The 19,635-nt window shown below is 42.5% G+C and overlaps 1 protein-coding gene across 1 annotated transcript in view; it reads right to left on the minus strand.

The window, feature by feature from the left end:
* Positions 1-19,635, minus strand: part of TMEM150C (transmembrane protein 150C) — a 313,387-nt gene that overhangs the window by 6,031 nt on the left and 287,721 nt on the right. The window contains exons 5-8 of the mRNA XM_077274713.1: positions 11,942-11,974; positions 11,528-11,595; positions 10,193-10,320; positions 6,639-6,816 (exon numbers count right to left, since the gene is read on the minus strand). Of these exons, the coding sequence (XP_077130828.1) occupies positions 6,639-6,816; positions 10,193-10,320; positions 11,528-11,595; positions 11,942-11,974 (407 nt within the window). The remainder of the gene's footprint in view (positions 1-6,638; positions 6,817-10,192; positions 10,321-11,527; positions 11,596-11,941; positions 11,975-19,635) is intronic.

Genomic DNA, 19,635 nt, shown 5'->3' on the forward strand with positions numbered 1-19,635 from the left:
GGGCGTGTGTCATTGGCTGTGTATGTCACATTTCCTTGCCCTATAAGAACCAGCCATTTGCCCCATCGCCACCATTTCCTCACTGCTGCAGCTTAGTGTTAGACGGCACCGCTGCTGCTGTGGGCACTATACAGTATAAGAGTGTGAATTGCGAGCGATTTTGCAGTTAGATAGAGATAGGTTTAGGGAGTTGGGACTAATTGTAATATCAGCCCTTTTCAAGGTAGGTTACAGCAGTTCATAGCACTTTTTGCCAGGCAGGTCTGTGCCAGTGCTGTGCAAGAGTTTGTCACAGCATTTGGTGTAATCTAGCTCAGGTAATCCTTTTGGGCTAGTAGCATTGTCTGGTAGTCATCTGAGTAATAATTTTTTACTGCATCTAACCCAGTAAATCATTTGGGGCTTAGTAGCAGTGTCTGCATGTCAGCGGAGTAGCCCGCCTGTGAAGCTAGCTACATGGCCTGTGTATCTAATAATTTTTTACTGCATCTAACCCAGTAAATCGTTTTGGGCTAGTACCACAGTTTGGCCACTCAGCTCTGCTCGGTTTTCATCCATCGTTTTTTGTGCCAACAACTACAGAGTTGCCAATTAGTTAAGCACCAAAATGAGTGGCAAAAGGCCTGTTGCTGGTGGAAAGGGGAATAGGCGTGTTGGAAAGGGAAAAAAAGGTTGTGTCCGTGGGGTAGGTGGTAAAGCAACAGTAACATCTGCAGAAGAAAGACCATCTTCCAGCCAAAGTAAGATGTCTACTTCTTTTCGTGGACAATCTGATATGATCCCTTTCTTACGACCACCGCTATGAGCATCGCTACAAATTCCAGATGAGGCACAAAAGGAGCAGGTGCTTGAACGGATATCAAGTGCTCCTTCAAGTGGGCTCTCCTCCACCTCAACTTCAACATCACAAATACTCCAGTCACCCCAATCGCACTTGCTTCCTCACAGCTCCCACAGCTCCCAAGTCTCCAGCCACCTGTCTGAGTATGGGGTAACAAAGATGGTTGAGTCTGCAGAGCTGTTTACTCACACTATAGCCTGGGAATCAGAGGTCTGCTCCAGAGCTTCTGTGAATCCATACGAGGAAATGATCTGCACTGATGCCCAGAATCTTTGTGAGTCTGATCCAGGCCCAGATGAAGAAGGTTCTGAGCATAATGTAGACCCTCGTTCCCAAACTGTAACTCCTGTTGGTGGAGACAATGAGGAAGATGATGATGAGACTGAGATACCTGATTGGAACGAAAATTTTACTTTTTGGTCAGGGCAGGAAGAGGTTGGCTCTGAGGACGATGGGTGTGAGAACACACAGGGTGATGATGACGAGGTTGAAGACCCCACTTATTGTCAACCCACAGTCCGCCAGTCCATGAGGTCAGCAGAGGAGGAGGAGGATTCTAGTGACGACGAGGTTAGGGTGCGCCTTCCTGGACAGAGACGGAGTACTGGAAGCACGTCAACAACTGCATCCTCAACCACAAATGTGCTTCTGAGCACAAGTCGTGGTGGCTCTTCAGGTTGCATGGGCTATAAGCCTTGCATAGCCTGGGCATTTTTTGAGATGGCAAAGGATGACCCAACTCATGTTGTCTGTAAGATTTGTCACCAAAATCTCAGTAGAGGTCAAAAAATGAATAGTTTGAGTACTTCATGCATGAACCGTCACATGGATATGAGGCATAAGTTGCAGTGGAAAGCTGACTGTGCTACAATGTGGCCTAGTGGGCCGGGCAAACCACCGTCTGCCCCATCAAGTGCATCCAGGCCTCTTCATCCTCTGTGACTGTGGGGACAGCAGTTGCACATGGTTTTTGGACGCAGACCTTCCACCTCTTTACCCGCAACAGCCAGTGTGATTGGCAGGTCGTCAGAATATTTGCAAGTGGAAACACCTGCTGGTGTTGAGCGCTCTCCGACATCGAGACCACCACATTTTGATCAAGGCAACATAATATCTCTGCCTGCACCTTCCTCACAGACCAGCAGTTTGCTGGGGACACCCTACTCAACCCCATCTAAGCAAGGCAGCCAGCACTCGGTCACTCAGATGTGGACAAGTAAAAGACCATTTCCTACTAGCCATGACAAAGCTAAGAGGTTGAATTTCACCATCTGCAAGCTGTTGGCTACAGAAATGCTGCCTGGCGGACACAGAAGATTTTCGAGACCTTATGTCCATCGCAGTGCCCCAGTACCAGATGCCCAGTCGCCATTACTTCTCAAAGAAAGCTGTGCCGGCGCTACATCAGCAAGTCGCACACAACATCACTGCTTCCTTGAGAAACTCTGTGTGTGACAGGGTGCATTTCACCACAGACACTTGGATGAGTAGACATGGATAGGGGCATTACATGTCAGTGACTGGGCACTGAGAAACTATGGTGACAGCAGGAGAAGGGGCTGCTGTCCAAGTCTTGCCATCCCCACGAGTTGCGCGTCGATCCTCTGTATCTATAAGTTCCTCCACTGCTTCTGCCTCTTCAACCTCCTCTCGTTCCTCCACCTGCACCCAAAGCCTGTCTGGTAATGCCACCCGCGTTCTAACTGCGCAGAAGGAATCCTGCACATCTCCTTACTATGCTGTCACCAGGGCTCAATGGCATCAGGCGGTGTTTACCTTGAAATATCTGGGAAATGTGAGTCACACAGCTGAGGAGTTGTGGTCAGCTCTGGAGACCGAGTTCCATCAATGGTTGTCTCCACTCAACCTGCAGCCAGGGAAGGCCGTGTGTGACAATGCTGCAAACCTGGGTACGGCCCTTCGCCGGGGCAATGTCACAAGTGCCTTGTATGGCTCACGTTTTGAACCTGGTTTTCCAGCAATTTCTATCCCACTATCCGAGACTAGATGGGTCTGCAGAGGGCACGGTCATTGTGTGCTCACTTCCGCTGTTCGCATCCCGCAGCTCAACGATTTACATCTCTACAGAAGTCGTTGGGCCTGCCAGTTCACCGGCTGATATGCGATGTGCCCACATGGTGGAATTCAACTCTGCACATGTTGCAGTGACTGTGGCAGCACCGACGAGTCCTGGTGCAATACGTTATGACGTATAGCCTGGGCCAACGATATCCAGATGTGGGGCAAATCACGCTGCAGGAGTGGTCTCAGATCAGGGACCTATGAACCCTTCTGCACAGTTTTGAAATAGCGATGAAGATGTTTAGTGCTGATGATGCCATTATCAGCATGACTATTCCGGTCATTTACATGCTGGAGCACACCTTTAAAAGTATTCGGAGTCAGGTAGTGGGACAAGAGGAGGAGGAGGAGGAACAGGAAAAGTGATATGCGGAAGGGAATATATCTCCAAGGTCCAGACGGTCGGCAGCACCAAGGCGGCTGGCATTGGAGGGTGGGGGAGAGGGATTACCAAGGGCGCATGGTATCAGCCAAACTGTTGAGGAAGGTGCAGGAGCCGAGGAAAGAAGTGGAGGATGAACTGGCGCTGGGCATAAAAGACTCATCAGATGAGGGAGACCTTGATCAAATTTCTGTTGTGCGAGGTTGGGGGAGAGGGCAGAGGAAGGAAGCATGATTCTCACCACGCCACCACCAAGACAACAAGGGCTTGGTGCTCCTGGATGCGCAAGACACATGAGTGCCTTCTTGCTGCACTACCTGCAACATGACCCTCGGATTGTCAGAATCCGAAGTAATGCTGACTACTGGGTTGCCACACTCTTAGACCCCCGGTACAAAAGTAAATTTGGCGAAATAATTCCTGCCATAGAAAAGGATTCAAGCATGCAGGAGTATCAGCAGAGACTGTTACAGAATCTTACATCTGCTTTTCCACAAAACACCAGTGGTGCACGTAGTGAATCTCTGAGTTCTAACTTGCCAACCGTGGGACTGTCAAGTTATCACTCAAACCATAACAGTAACATCGTATCTGGTGGTAACAGAAATTTTTTCCAATCATTTCAACAATTTTTTAGACCATCCTTTGCAAGGCCACAGGAGACAAGAAGTCTGACGCATAGCCAATGCCTAGAGAGGATGGTACAGGAGTATCTCCAAGTTAACATTGATGGTCGCCCCCCCCTTTTAACCTTTAGAAACTACATACACTATGACTTGGGGTAACACAGATGGTTGAGTCTGCAGAGCTGTTTACTCATACTATGGCCTGGGATTCAGAGGTCTGCTAGTCAGCAGAGTAGCCCACCCATGAAGCAAGCTACACCACCTTTTTATCTAATTACTAATTTTGAACTGCATCTAGCCCAGGCAATACTTTGGGCCTAGTAGCAGTGTCTGCTACTCAACAGAGTACCCCACCCATGAAGCAAGCTACACCGCCTATAGATCTAATTACTAATTTTTATCTGCATCTAGCCCAGGAAATCCTTTTGGGCCTAGTAGCAGTGTCTGCTACTCAGCAGAGTACCCCACCCATGAATCAAGCTACACCGCCTTGTTCCTTTCTCAATCTAACCCCTCGGCTCTGGGGTGTCCGCTCTCCCTCCAGCTCTCTCCTTCTCACAGGTGGACTACCGCGTGTATTCACACAAATCTTTTGGGTCCAGGCATAAGAAGTCATCGAGGTAATGGATAAAATGTGCCCCCTTAGAAACGTCCATGACGACCCATTCGAGGAAGCGACTAAACGCCTCAAATAGTGAGCAGGATATGGAACACCCCATGAGCAAACAGCGATCTATGTAGTATGCTCCTTCACAGAAGCAGCCCACTAGAAGCGTACACTATTCGGAGGCACAGGTAGTAACCGGAATGCCCCCCTCAATGTCTGTTTTGGCCATTGGGGTGCACTTCCCAACTTCTTGACCCGCCTGATTGCCTCATCAAAGGAGGTACAGTATATAGTACTGTACTTGGTTCGGCGTCGATGTTGTCATTTACTGACCTGCCCCTTGGATATGACAAACGGTGGATTAGTCTGAATGTATTGGGCTCCTTTTTTGGCACGACTCCCACTAGGGATACCACTATGTCTTCTAAGGAAAGTGTTCTTAATAGACCTGCCATTCTACCTAAAGAAAGATATTTATTTTTAAAAAAAATTTGTCACGACGTCTGTGTGTTGGTAGGCTGATTTTAGATTTTTACTCCAGCCTTTCTTGATTTTAGAAGGGCATGACATGCCTATATCTGTGTCTCCTCCTCCTTTTACTCCTCCATCTCTTTTTTTTCGCATGACTATATGTACTTGTGACTTTTTCATGTGTTTGTTGTGTCTTCTGAGCAGTTTATCAGCTTTTGGGCACCTTTTAAGGTGTTTTCTATGTGTTTGTGTGTATTTGTGCTTGCCTTCCATTGGTTTCAATGGGGTTCGACGAACACGCCCCAATTCGACAAACCGAACCGAACTCGAACACTAGGGGGGTGGCTCAACACTACTGAACAGTCCTGGGTGTTTGCTGAATTTTTTGTTTCATAATACGCCTAATGTTTTCTATTGGTGAAAAGTCTGGACTGCATGTGGCCGCTTCATCACCTGAACTCTTCAGCGAAGCCATGCTTGCGATGCTACAGAAAAGGAGATGCCTCACAATGATAGACATGACCTCCAAACTTTTTTAGAGATGTGTGACTGCCATCAATTTTTCAATTAGGTACTTTTTTTCAAATGAAATAAAAAAAAAATGTCTAGTTTTCAGCTTCTGATATGTGTCCTATGTTCTGTTGTTGCAATATTGCCTCTGGGCAATGAGGTTTAGGCTTAATATTGTGACAACTCCATTCTGCTTCTCTAGCATAATTGTGGTTTTCAAGTTTTTACCTGCATTCACCCAATTTTGGCCCAGATGTTTTCATTAGCAGGATCACTGTATCACAAAACTAAAGTCTTACCAGTGGCAGAATGTAACCTGAAGTATTCTAACCCAGCAGAAGCTTTACCCTCCATGTAATACTATACCTAATATTAGAGTATGGCCCTACTTATCTTTTTCTAGTTAGGCAGGGTTCACACTACGTTTCCCCAGTCGGTTAGATAGACTGCGTTACACCGCGGCATACCGCAGTGTAACACAGTCCGTTAATGCCGCCATTAAGCCCTATGTCGGATGCATCGCTCTAGCGCACGCCCAAAATGGTTGTGCTAGCAATGTGCCGTCATTGAGTGACGGACCCTGGGACGCGGGCTGCAGCATTTCCGGGTCCATCTCCGCTAGCGGAGATAGAGCATCTGCTAGCTCTATCTGCGCTAGCACGATCACATTTCTGCACTTGGGTTAACAGCAGCCCGTTTAACGCATGTGTTGAAAGGGCTGCTTTAACACAATGTGAACCCAGCCTTAGAAAGCAGTTTTTGTGAAAATAACTGTTTCATCTTCGCTTGACAAAGGAGCTCAAGATGCTTTTTGTGAGACTCAATGTCATTAAAAGTTTTGTGCTTTTTACGCCTTTTGTCCTTATGAACTTGTTTGGAATCACAAAAATTAGAGTGGTGTTGCACCTTTTTGATGTTACAGATGCTTTGGCTGTTTACCAGTACACACTAGGGTCAATAATGATGTGCATCAAAGAATATGGATACTTTTGGTTGCATGCATGATGAAAGACTCATATTTTGTTTTTTTCCTCTGTGCACTCACTCTAACCGCTCTATTAAAACACAATCACACCTACATCACACTTAATGAATTGTCCTGATGAATAGAAAGGATACAGATGATAACGCAGAGTGTTATTGTTGCAGATAATATAACTCTGGGGATTCCAGTTTTTCTTCCTTCATTCTTGATATTTATTTTAAAGGTCAGGATGGACTGAATCCAGCAGGCTATTGTGCCGAATCCAAAGGTCATGGAGGTGCCAACATTATGGATAAGTTCATTGCTCTTTAGCTGGTATCAGGAAGGAAAAACATCTGATCATTAAACTTTAATAATTGCTTTCAGAAATACAAAGAAATGGAGACTGAAAGTCACAGATCTTAAATAATTCACACTGAATACATCGTACACACTCTTCTTTGTTACCACATTTTCCAAAATAAAATGACAGAGTTTGCTGCAAAAAAAAATCAGGTTTGTAATCTATCATTGCACATACGATATGTACCATAGTATATCTAGTTTAATCATAACCAGTCTAGAATCAAGTAGTTTAAAGTGAATTGTATTCTGGGCAACATAGTCAAATTTGTGTGAGACAAGGAAACTATTACTTCCTTTTATCTCACAATGTTATTAAAAGTGTTTTCCATAACTATTATATTAACCACTTGAATGGGAGGTCAACGGCAGTACTCAGTACGTAGCCCCTAAATAATGTATGGTTCTGTGGTGTTCCGCTTAGTCCAATACTTGCATTCAGCGGCTGCTGGTGCACATATCACTTAATCGGTGGGGGTAAGAGTGTTGGACCTCCACCGATCTCATCTCATATGAATATGTGATCAATGTATTACTCCTGAACAATCCCTTCAAGGTGTATTTCCGTTGATCCACCTAGAAACCTATTAGGATATGCGCCTCAGTGTCTAAAGAGCTGCACTTTAATATGGATAAAAGTAGAATAGAATTACTAAAACCCTTTACTTCCTTCTTGTTGAGAGACATACAGCCAAAATAACGTGAATATTTCAAACTCATATTTTCCAACTTTCTTGGAATATCTGGGAGGCAGTGGAGGCAGAAGCAGTGGAAACCATCCAGGCTCCCTGAAAAGATGGCAAATCACCTTGAATACCACCCAAAAGGCATTTCTTTAGGAAGAAAGAGGTATGGAAGAAGGTTAAAGGCTAGATGATGTGGAGGAAACATGAAAGCAGTGTGGAGGGAACTAGGCCTAAAAAGTAGTAATAGAATGGTGAAGCTTTTTATTTTCCATTGCAGGCATCTTTAAATATCTGGATACTTCATGTAAAGGAAACAAGATATTCCCTTCACAGTAATTAATGGCATATCCTTAGAGATACAACCACATATCAGTATACTATAACATACCCTAAGACCACTTTTTTCTACAATGAAGCAGTTCCAAGGATATCAAAGCCCAATGTCCCATTCAGATTTTTTGCCATCATAACACTGGTCCTGTTCAGATATAGTTTAGTACTACAACCTGACTCTATTCTCTTAAATAATTGAACAGTGCCGTTATCTAGTCAGGAACAACAACGTGTAGTAAAAATATAATGCCATGGCCTTTGTTCAAGGGATAGTTAGCGCTTTTGGCACCATGGCCCCTTTATAATAAGGATTGTTGGGGCATTGGACTCCATGGCCCCTTTGTACTAAGGATAGCTAAGGGAATTTGGCTCCATTGCCCCTTTGTACTAGGGATACTTGGGGTTCCAAGAAAAAAGAAATCAAGTAGATTTGGTGAATTTTTCAATATTTTGCCTGTACTGCTGCAGAATTACAGTTATATGAAAAAGTTTGGGCACCCCTATTAATCTTAAGCTTAATGTTTTATAAAAAATTGTTTTTTTTGCAACAGCTATTTCAGTTTCATATATCTAATAACTGTTGGACACAGTAATGTTTCTGCCTTGAAATGAGGTTTATTGTACTAACAGAAAATGTGCAATCTGCATTCAAACAAAATTTGACAGGTGCATAAGTATGGGAACCCTTATCATTTTCTTGTTTTAAATACTCCTACCTACTTTTTACTGACTTACTAAAGCACTTTTTTGGTTTTGTAACCTCATTGAGCGTTGGACTTCATAGCCAGGTGTATGCAATCATGAGAAAAGCTACTTAAAGTGGCCACTTGCAAGTTGTTCTCCTGTTTGAATCTCCTGTGAAGAGTGGCATCATGGGCTCCTCAAAACAACTGTCAAATGATCTGAAAACAAAGATTATTCAACATAGTTGTTCAGGGGAAGGATACAAAAAGCTGTCTAAGAGATTTAACCTGTCAATTTCCACTGTGAGGAACATAGTAAAGAAATGGAAGAACACAGGTACAGTTCTTGTTAAGGCCAGAAGTGGCAGGCCAAGAAAAACATCAGAAAGGCAGAGAAGAAGAATGGTGAGATCAGTCAAGGACAATCCTCAGACCACCTCCAGAGAGCTGCAGCATCAACTTGCTGCAGATGGTGTCACTGTGCATCAGTCAACTATACAACGCACTTTGCACAAGGAGAAGCTGTATGGGAGAGTGATGCGAAAGAAGCTGTTTCTGCAAGCACGCCACAAACAGAGTCGGCTGAGGTACGCAAAAGCTCATTTGGAGAAGCCAATTTCTTTTTGGAAGAAGGTCCTGTGGACTGATGAAACCAAGATTGAGTTGTTTGGTCATACAAAAAGGCGTTATGCATGGCTGCAAAAAAACACAGCATTCCAAGAAAAACACTTGCTTCCCACAGTAAAATTTGATGGAGGTTCCATCATGCTTTGGGGCTGTGTGGCCAATGCCGGCACCGGGAATCTTGTTAAAGTTGAGGGATGCATGGATTCCTCTCAGTATCAGCAGATTCTTGACAATAATGTTCATGAATCAGTGACAAAGTTGAAGTTACGCAGGGGATGGATCTTTCAGCAAGACAATGATCCAAAACACAGCTCCCAATCTACTCAGGCATTCATGCAGAGGAACAATTACACTGTTCTGGAATGGCCATCCCAGTCTCCAGACCTGAATATCATTGAACATCTGTGGGATCATTTGAAGAGGCCTGTCCATGCTCGGCAACCATCAAACTTAACTGAACTGGAATTGTTTTGTAAAGAGGAATGGTCAAAAATACCTTCATCCAGGATCCAGGAACTCATTAAAAGCTACAGGAATCGACTAGAGGCTGTTAGTTTTGCAAAAGGAGGATCTACTAAATATTAATGTCACTTTTCTGGTGAGGTGCCCATACTTATGCACCTGTCAAATTTTGTTTGAATGCAGATTGCACATTTTCTGTTAGTACAATAAACCTCATTTCAAGGCAGAAACATTACTGTGTCCAACAGTTATTAGATATATGAAACTGAAATAGCTGTTGCAAAAAAAAACAATTTTTATAAAACATTAAGTTTAAGATTAATAGGGGTGCCCAAACTTTTTCATATAACTGTAGTTTTTCCAGCTGCAGAAATCAATCTGTGTTTCTATGTATTTTTGTGGTTTCATCATTTAAAATATTGATATAATAAATAATATTCCATAAACCTGATGCAAGATTTTGAATGGAGCCTCAGTAATCTAGATAAATTATTTGTTAGCTTCCAAAAAAATGTAAAAATATACGATAAATGTAAAGAATTGGCTACTAAGTACCTGAAAGTTGCCCAGTAAAGTCATTCCAAAGGACGTCAGGCATAAGGCAATAAGTCCACTGATGCTTAGCCAAGGGCTGACTGTCTTTGGCTTCAGTTGTATGAAACGCAGGACGGCAATAATTAAGGCTGAAAGAAAAGTCATTGGATTATTTTCTTCCTTTCAGGATTCCATAGCAGTTCATCAACATCAAGCTGCCTTCCTGACAACAAAAGCTGTCGCTGCTTGTAGAATCATATTAATTGTTAATTAATACTATGTATGTACTGCACAATAACCTGTGGGTCCTATACAATTTCTAGGTCTTTGAAAAACTCTAAAAAGAGAATTTCTTTGTTGAAAATGATTGACATCTTTGATATCTTTTAAAAGAGCTAAAACGCAATCATTTTTGGATGTCTGAATTTTTTTCCCAATATGACATCAATAGACATATTTTATTTTATTCTCTGTCTGTAGTGTTCATCCGAGGTTTCCATTTGAAGTATTTTAGGAAGGAAGATTTGACAGCTGCCATAGAGCATGGTATGCTTTCACAAAAATGGAAACACAGACATTCTTCTGGTGAATCAGAGGCTAAAGATTCATTTAACGTATGCGTTAGGAGCTTTCCCTAGTGTGAAAACAGCCTTGGGCTAGGGCCACATGACAACTATGGCCAGGACACAAGTCACGTGGTCTAAAGATTGGTAACCAAGTGTAATTCAGGTGAATGGGGTCGCATTGCAAACTAATAACAAGCAAGATGCAAAAAAATGTAACTGGATCTAACTTTTTGTGACTTACTAGTCGTGTTACGTTAGGAATTAGATTGTAATCTCACTCACCTACATTATGCTGCGGTGTAGAACCGAAACATAGTGATCTTTGGCTGTACACCCTATTTCGCGGCCAAACATGCCATGTAATCCCAGCCTTAATGTTTTATTTAAAGGGCTTGTCTGGCCTTAGATTACAAGTCTATGTTACTGCACATTTGTAAATCCTCACATTGTGCTCTCTGCGCACTGTGTGGTGCTGGGAACGGCAGGCATGTGACCACAAGTATATGATTTGCATACATGTGGTTATGTACTGACAAGACATGTGCAGCCTCTCCCAATGTAAGCGAATAGAGTGAGGCCGAACATTTCTAGTTGGAATGTGGCAAATCACATACTTGAGGTCACATGCCTGCCCGCTTCCAGTGCCGGCACTAGAGATTTCTCACAACACGTACCGCGAGAGCTATAGAGTGACTGCAGACTTGTAGTCTAAGGCCAGACAACCCCTTTAAGCACTTTATGTACTTTTATACCATTTCCAACATTACATTTTTTGAAAATCTTCTCTTACTTAGGAAAGCTGCCATATTCATGACTTGACTAAACACACAGCTTGCAGGGGGAGCATCACCTGCAACACTTTAAAAATACAGAAGTCATTTTAGTTAAGTCACATAATTCTTCCAGGCAAAAGAAAAACATTATATCTAATACAATTCATATAAATCCTGATTCTTCCACGCAATAAACAGTTTATATTGGTTTTCAACCGTATTCCTACGGAAAAAAAACATTGTAACTGATACAAGTCATATATACCATGGATCTCCATTGTGACATTTTTACTAATAAAGTACATATACACTATGGTTCTAAAGTCATACGTATATACCATGTTACTACATGCAATCAACATTATATTACAAATTGAAGACATACAGTAACTACCACAGTCCTTCCATACAAGAAACTTTAGAATATTTACCTTATATAGGGTGGTCGTATATTTGGGATTGGGCTTTAAAATAAAAAAGCAGAAAGAAAGAATACAGTTAAAACTTTCCTGACATAGCTTGCCAAGCACTTTCTCTGCCATGTGTGTTTTATTTTGTCAGATGTCAAACAGCCTAATGACAACCATTGCATGCATGACTTTAGAAAACTTTTTGCTGTGAAATTGGAGATTTTAACAAGGCATGGATTCAACAAATTCATGCAAACCAGACTTTCTGTGGTATTAGTGCCCAGGAGTTAGGATTCAGAAAAAATAAAATTACTGGCAGAAGTAAATTGTATTAGTACTTTCAAACTTGTACATTGAAACTATTGTAGACATGACCTATACCTTTAAATTCACTATTCACCCAGCTGTAAAAAAAAATTGCCCCAATTATTTTCATTTTTTAATTCAGTTTTCTTTTTTTGTCTTGTGGTATTCATTGCTGCTTTGTTCCTCAAAATATGGATGTGAAAAAACTAAATTCCAACAAGAAGGAGAAATCTTTATAAAATGTCCAATTTATTTTACATACATTAATATTCCAGTGCCAGTATCTTTGTCCTGTTAGACAGATGTGTCCTCAGTCAGGCCATGACAAAGAACAGCTCTGTTTGAAACGCATAGGCAGGCGATATGGAATCTGGAATTTTAATGTATCTAAAATAAAGTGGACGATTTTTTTTCTCCTTTCTGCTGGAATTTCATTTTTTCATATACAAGTTTGGTCATTTAAGTCTTGGATGTCTGTACATAGGAGTTCCTGGTCGACACACATTAAACAGAGAGGTAGCTGCTTGTTTTAAATTCTTGAAATAGGCACACATGGTTCATAAATTGTGCATAAACTAAAAAAAAAAATATTGGGACTTTTTAGCACAAAAAGTCACACAGTGCGCAAAATGTCATAAAAAAAAATTAAATTCTGGCATACATAAAATCACTCCGGGGGAATGTTGTACATTTGCAACAAAATTTGCAAATGATGAATTAAGTGAAAAAGAACAGGTAAACGCATATGAAGTAGACTTCAAAAAAGGTGCAAAACAATAATAATAATAATAATAATCTTTATTTATATAGCGCCAACATATTCCGCAGCGCTTTACAGTTTAACAGTTTCAAACACAACAGTCATAGGTAACAATGTTAACAATACAGCAATAAAGCAAAATAAGACGACCCTGCTCGTGAGAGCTTACAATCTACAATGAGGTGGGGAGATACAAAGTACAGGTGTGTATTTACAATGATGTATTTACAATGATGGTCCAGCCATCTTCAGGGGGTGGGGGGTAGGTGAGATAGTGAATGGGCTACACACACACACAAACATAAAATGACTGATTAGGGAACGCGATAGGCCGCTCTGAACAAATGAGTTTTGAGTGAGCGCCTAAAGCTATGCAAGTTGTGGATGGTCCTAATATCTTGGGGTAGAGCATTCCAGAGGATTGGCGCAGCACGGGAGAAGTCTTGGAGTCGGGAGTGGGAGGTACGGATTAGTGCAGAGGTTAGTCGAAAGTCGTTTGCAGAGCGCAGAGGTCGGTTAGGCCGATAGACAGAAATGAGGGAGGAGATGTAAGGGGGTGCCGCACTGTGGAGAGCTTTGTGGGTGAGAACAAGTACTTTGAATTGTATCCTGTAATGAATGGGCAGCCAGTGTAATGACTGGCGAAGAGCGGACACGTCCGAGTAACGATTAGCCAGATGGACGACCCTGGCTGCTGCATTAAGGATAGACTGGAGAGAGGAAAGTCGCGTGAGGGGGAGGCCAATTAAAAGAGAGTTACAGTAGTCCAGACGGGAGTGGATTAGGGCGACAGTGAGAGTTTTTGTTGTCTCCATGGTGAGAAAAGGGCGGATTCTAGAGATGTTCTTTAGGTGTAAGCGGCACGAGCGGGCAAGAGATTGTATGTGGGAGGTGAAGGAGAGATCGGAGTCAAACATGACACCCAGACAGCGTGCCTGCTGCCGGGGTGTTATTATGGTGCCACCCACGGAGAGGGAAATGTCAGATTTAGGGAGGTTAGTAGAAGGCGGGAGCAGAAGAAGTTCAGTTTTGGAGAGGTTGAGCTTCAGATAGAGAGCGGACATGATGTTAGAGACTGCAGACAGACAGTCAGTGGCGTTCTGTAGTACAGCGGGGGTAAGGTCAGGGGCTGATGTGTATAGTTGTGTGTCATCAGCATAAAGATGGTACTGAAAGCCAAATCTGCTGATGGTCTGTCCAATTGGGGCCGTGTAGAGGGAGAAGAGAAGGGGGCCAAGGACTGAGCCCTGAGGTACCCCGACAGTGAGAGGAAGAGGAGATGAAGTGGAGCCGGAGAACAGAACACTGAAGGAGCGTTCAGAAAGATAGGAAGAGAACCAGGAGAGAGCAGTGTTCTTAATGCCTAGTGACTGGAGCCTAGAGAGTAGGAGAGGGTGGTCAACAGTGTCGAAAGCTGCAGAAAGATCGAGGAGAATGAGCAGAGAGTGGTCACCGTTACATTTTGCTGTCAGAAGGTCATTGGTCACCTTGATGAGTGCAGTTTCTGTTGAATGTAGGGGGCGGAACCCGGACTGTGAAGGGTCTAGGAGGGAATGAGTGGAGAGGTAACGGGTAAGGCGGGAGTAGACTAGGCGCTCCAGGAGTTTTGAGATGAAGGGTAGATTGGAGACCGGTCTGTAGTTGTTTGCACATGATGGGTCAAGGGTGGGTTTTTTTAGTAATGGAGTAATGATAGAGTGTTTGAAGGAGGAGGGGAAAATGCCAGAGGAGAGGGAGAGATTAAAGATTGCAGTTAGGTGAGTTGTGACGACTGGAGAGAGAGACTGGAGGAGGTGTGAGGGAATGGGGTCGGTGGTGCATGTAGTCGGACGAGAAGAGGAGAGGAGCTTGGAGACTTCTTCTTCTGTGATGGGATCGAATGTGGAGAGTGAGCCAGGGGAGATGCAGGGAGGAATGGGAGTCATTGCACTTGGTGTCTGGGAGCGGATTTCCTGACGGATGTTATCTATTTTCTCTATAAAGTGGGAGGCCAGGTCATCAGCACAAATGTCTGTGATAGGGTCTTGTGCTTTTGGCCTGAGGAGGGAGTGAAATGTGTCAAAAAGTTTCTTGGGGTTGTTGGATAGTGAGGAGATCAGGGTGGTGAAGTAGGTCTGTTTGGCAAGGTGAAGGGCAGAGTTATAGGTTCTTAACATAAATTTGAAGTGCAAGAAGTCTTCTGGGGTGCGAGTTTTCCTCCATAAGCGTTCAGCACACCTGGAGCATCGCTGGAGGAATCGGGTTTGCGATGTGAGCCAGGGCTGTTTCACTCTGTGTTTGGAGGTTCTGAAGGTGAGGGGAGCTACTTGGTCTAGGGTGCTTCTAAGAGTGTCATTGAAGTAATGTACAGCCAGATCAGGACAGGGACAAGAGGAGACTGGGGACAGTGATGAGTGTAAGGAGTCTGAAAGTGTGTGAGGATTAATAGCATGTAGATTTCTGAATGTGTGGTAGGTAGGAGAGTGCTGGGGTGGGCGAGGAATTGTGAGTGTGAAGGAGAGAATGTTGTGGTCAGAGAGGGGAAGTGGTGAGTTATCGAGGTGGGGAATTGAACAGAGCCGGACAAAGACCAGGTCCAGGGTGTTACCGTCTTTGTGTGTTTCAGAGGTTGAGAGCTGTGAGAGGCCGAGAGAAGAAGAAGAATCAAAGAAGACTAAGACACAGATGAAAAACTAGACAAAAACAAGAGCAAATCAAAGCAAATTGGACATAATTTCACACAAAATCCCAAAAATGAGCTGGAATAAATTGCTGAAAACTTTCCAAAAGTGGGTAAACAACTTTGTTTCAAGCATGTGATACTTGTTCAAACTCACCTGTGGCAAGTAACAGGTGTGGGCAATATGAAAATCATGGCTGAAACCAGATAAAAAGGGGAGAAGTTGACTCTATCTTTGCATTTTGTGTCTGTGTGTGTTACACTAGGCATGGGGAACAGAAAGAGGAGACAAGAACTGTCTGAGGACTTGAGATCCAAAATTGTTGAAAAATATCAACAATCTCAAGGTTAAAAGTCCATTTCCAGAGATCTTGTTATTTCTTTGTCCACGGTGCGCAACACAATCAAGAAGTTTGTAACCCATGGCACTGTAGTCAATCTCCGTAAATGTGGACAGCAGAGAAAAATTGATGAAAGGTTGCAACGCTGGATAGTTGAGATGGTGAATAAGAAGGCTCAATCAAGTTCCAAAGAAATTTATGCAGTCTTACAGGCTCAGGATGCATCAGTAGATAATATAACCCAGAAAACTTCTCCATCTATTAAATACTATGGATCCCCTTAAAGAACAAAATATATGTCACCAAAAAAATGCACATCAAGGCAATAGCCGTATAGCTATAATAATGCTAATATAGAGAAGCATAGAAAGGCATATAAGGGATAAACAAAATTATACAGTTTACTGTATAATCATAAAGTGCTCAGGGTGCATTACTGTTAGCGCAATCTATTCATTGACATTGAATTTAACTGAAAATGGAATAAGGCCTTCAAAGAGAAGGACACAATACCTACAGTCAAATATGGTGGGAGGTTCAAACATGTTTTGGGGTTGTTTTGTTGCCTCTGGCACTGGGTGCCTTGACTGTGTGCAAGGCATCATGACATCTGAAGATTACCAACAGATTTTAGGTTGTATTGTAGTGCCCAGTGTCAGAAAACTGGGTTTGCACCCTTGGTCATTGGTCTACCAGCAGGATAATGACCTCAAACATACTTCAAGAAGCACCCAGAAATGGATGGAAACAAAGTTCTGGCAAGTTCTGAAGTGGCCAGCAGGGAATCGGATCTAAATCCCATTGAACACCTGTGGAGAGATCTTAAAATTGCTGTTGGGAGAAGGTACCCTTCTAATATTCAAGATTAAAATATGGCTAGCCAATACCTCGCAGTGACATACAGCCATTAAAGTGATAAAGTGAACCAGTGCTCAATTAAAAAATGGTTGGATCTCACCATTAGAAGTTTTTGATCAGCAAAAACATCATGCAGAAGGGAGAAAAGAGAAATGAAGTGAAACTGGTAAAACTACATTCCCTGCGATGCCCAATTACATATCTTTCATCCTGACAAGGACAATGCCCAGGTGTGACCTATACCTCTAAAACTGTCCTCCCTATGCGTTTCATCACCCTGTAGTGGGGGACTCCTCAGGGGTGATGAATGTATATAAGAAAATAGACTATGAAGGGTCCTGGGTAATAGGACCCCTCATAAGTTTCAAAAAGGACAATTAGGGGGGTGCTGTAATGACATGACAGCCTCGTTATGTGGCACAATGCTGACAGAGTGCCAGGAGCAGCCATTTAATGCCTATGTATAGAGACAAGGTTCCTCCGCTTGGTGTCTGACCTCATATCCGGGTATTGCTGATGCCAGATCACATGCTGATGTCAGGTTACATGACACTTGAAACAATTCTCATAGAGTATTGAGTGTTTCCCATAACAACCTTTTGTCCCATACTTAAATAGGTAATGTGAAAAGAACCATATCCCTGCCTACCCACATGTCTCCCTTTCTATCCATTATTCCATCTGGTCAGTATCACTAATTTTTCTTTTTTCTTTTAAACATGATGCCGACCCACTTTTCTTGGAGTGCTTACTCAAAAGTCCCACTGTTCGCCGGCTTTGGTAACCTGTATCAGCAGTTGGTGTGGTAATATGACATGGCATACGTTATTGGATACCGTGCTTTTGTGCATGCCTACCGTGCCTTGCTGATGAACATTTGTTGTCATGGTGACGCGTCCCGGTGACTATCCATAAGTCGCATTCTTTCAATGGGAATGATCAAAAGCCCATTATTGAATACGTCCTGACAGGTCAGAGTAACTTCCATGGTGTGGGGAAGACCATCAGAGGCAGAGAACTGAATTATGATATATGTCCATTCACTCATAGTAGAGCTGAAAATACATTAACACAGGGGCACCTTCAAATCTGTAAAATATGGTGGCCCCTAATCTGATTTTATAGACAGGTATGTCTGCTACACCAGATCACATTAGTACGTAACAAGATAGCAATGAGGTAATAGGGAGAATGAAGGATATTTTTGAGAAGACGGGGGGTTATAATCAGAGAAATAAACCATAATTCAGATGTTCATTTAAACCAAATGGGGCTATTGTACTAAGTTGGAAGGTCCACCTAGCCTCTCGCTGCAATAACAGTTTGTCAAAATGTCCACCCCTGGGAGATGGTTTAATCAAGTCAATTCCAGTGAACTTGACGACTTTGAGGTTAATCCATGTTCCGTATTGACATGCTTAGCAATAGATGTATTCCTCTTGTTTTAAATAAAATAAATAAATTATCTTGTTCCATATGTCTCCCATATTTTCACTTATGCTCCTCTGCAATTCCGTTCACCGGTCACATGGCTATGAAAGGTTTTACCAACCAATGGGTGAGGGTATATCACGTAATCCCCGCATCTAAAGAACCATGGTGGTTTCATCATCAGCATCCAGGTATTGGGATTGTGTGTACGTGGAAGGTGACTGAACTACCCTATCTTGGATAGACCGTATTTTCTGTAAGTGATCTGGGGAATATCACCCACCACCTTACAAACATCCTTGTCCATTTTCAGAATTCCCCAATGTTTAGTTATTCTGGATAGGATATTCAAGATGCCGACAATTCCGCGCTCCTCCAAAATCCGGCAAGGGAATCACAAAGTTCAGAAGAGTTGCATACTTTATTCAGGGCTATAAATCTACGCGTTTCATGGACGTCCTGTCCACTTCCTCAGGTACATAGCCAATACTAACCACATGTTATTACTTACATATATAGGGTGGGCTGGAAATAGAAAAAATGGGCGTCAAACACACCTGGCGCCCTGAACAGTTATCAAAAATGCAATTTGTTAGCATGAAAATTATATATGACATTAAAATGTAATATTTTTCTGCAAATAAAATTGAAAAAAAAAAGAAAATAAAAAGTCTGCTAAGACATCCTAGAACTGTGTTTTCCTTTTTTGCTGCTGCACCACATTGTTGACTCATGTGCAGTCTGTGATCTATTAGTATTCCCAAGTGTTTTTCACACCTGCTGTTCCTTAGTTCTATTCCTCCCATTCGGTAGATGTAATTTTCATTTTTCTTGCCCAAATGTAGAATCTTGCATTTCTCTCTTTTAAATACAATTCTATTAGTCGCTGTCCATTGTTCAGGTTTTTCTAGATCTTTCTGAATCATTTCTCTGTCTTCTCTAGTGTTAGCAATTCCTCCTAGCTTTGCATCATCTGCACATTTGATTAGATTACCTACAGTTCCCTTATCTAGATCATTTACACTACCATTCAAAAGTTTAGGGTCACACAGACAATTTTGTGTTTTCCATGAAAACTCATACTTTTATTAATCAAATGAGTTGCCAAATGAATTGAAAATCTAATCCAGACATTGACAAGGTTCGAAAAAAAGATTTTTATTTGAAATAATAATTTTCTTCTTCAAACTTTTCTTTCATCAAAGAATGCTCCCTTTGCAGCAATTACAGCATTGCAGACCTTTGGCATTATAGCAGTTAATTTGCTGAGGTAATCGGGAGAAATTTCACCCCATGCTTCCAGAAGCCCCTCCCCCAAGTTGGTTTTGCTTGATGGGCACTTTTTGCATACCATATGGTC

The sequence above is a fragment of the Ranitomeya variabilis genome, chromosome 1 (genome assembly GCF_051348905.1).
Source record: "Ranitomeya variabilis isolate aRanVar5 chromosome 1, aRanVar5.hap1, whole genome shotgun sequence".
NCBI lineage: Eukaryota > Metazoa > Chordata > Amphibia > Anura > Dendrobatidae > Ranitomeya > Ranitomeya variabilis.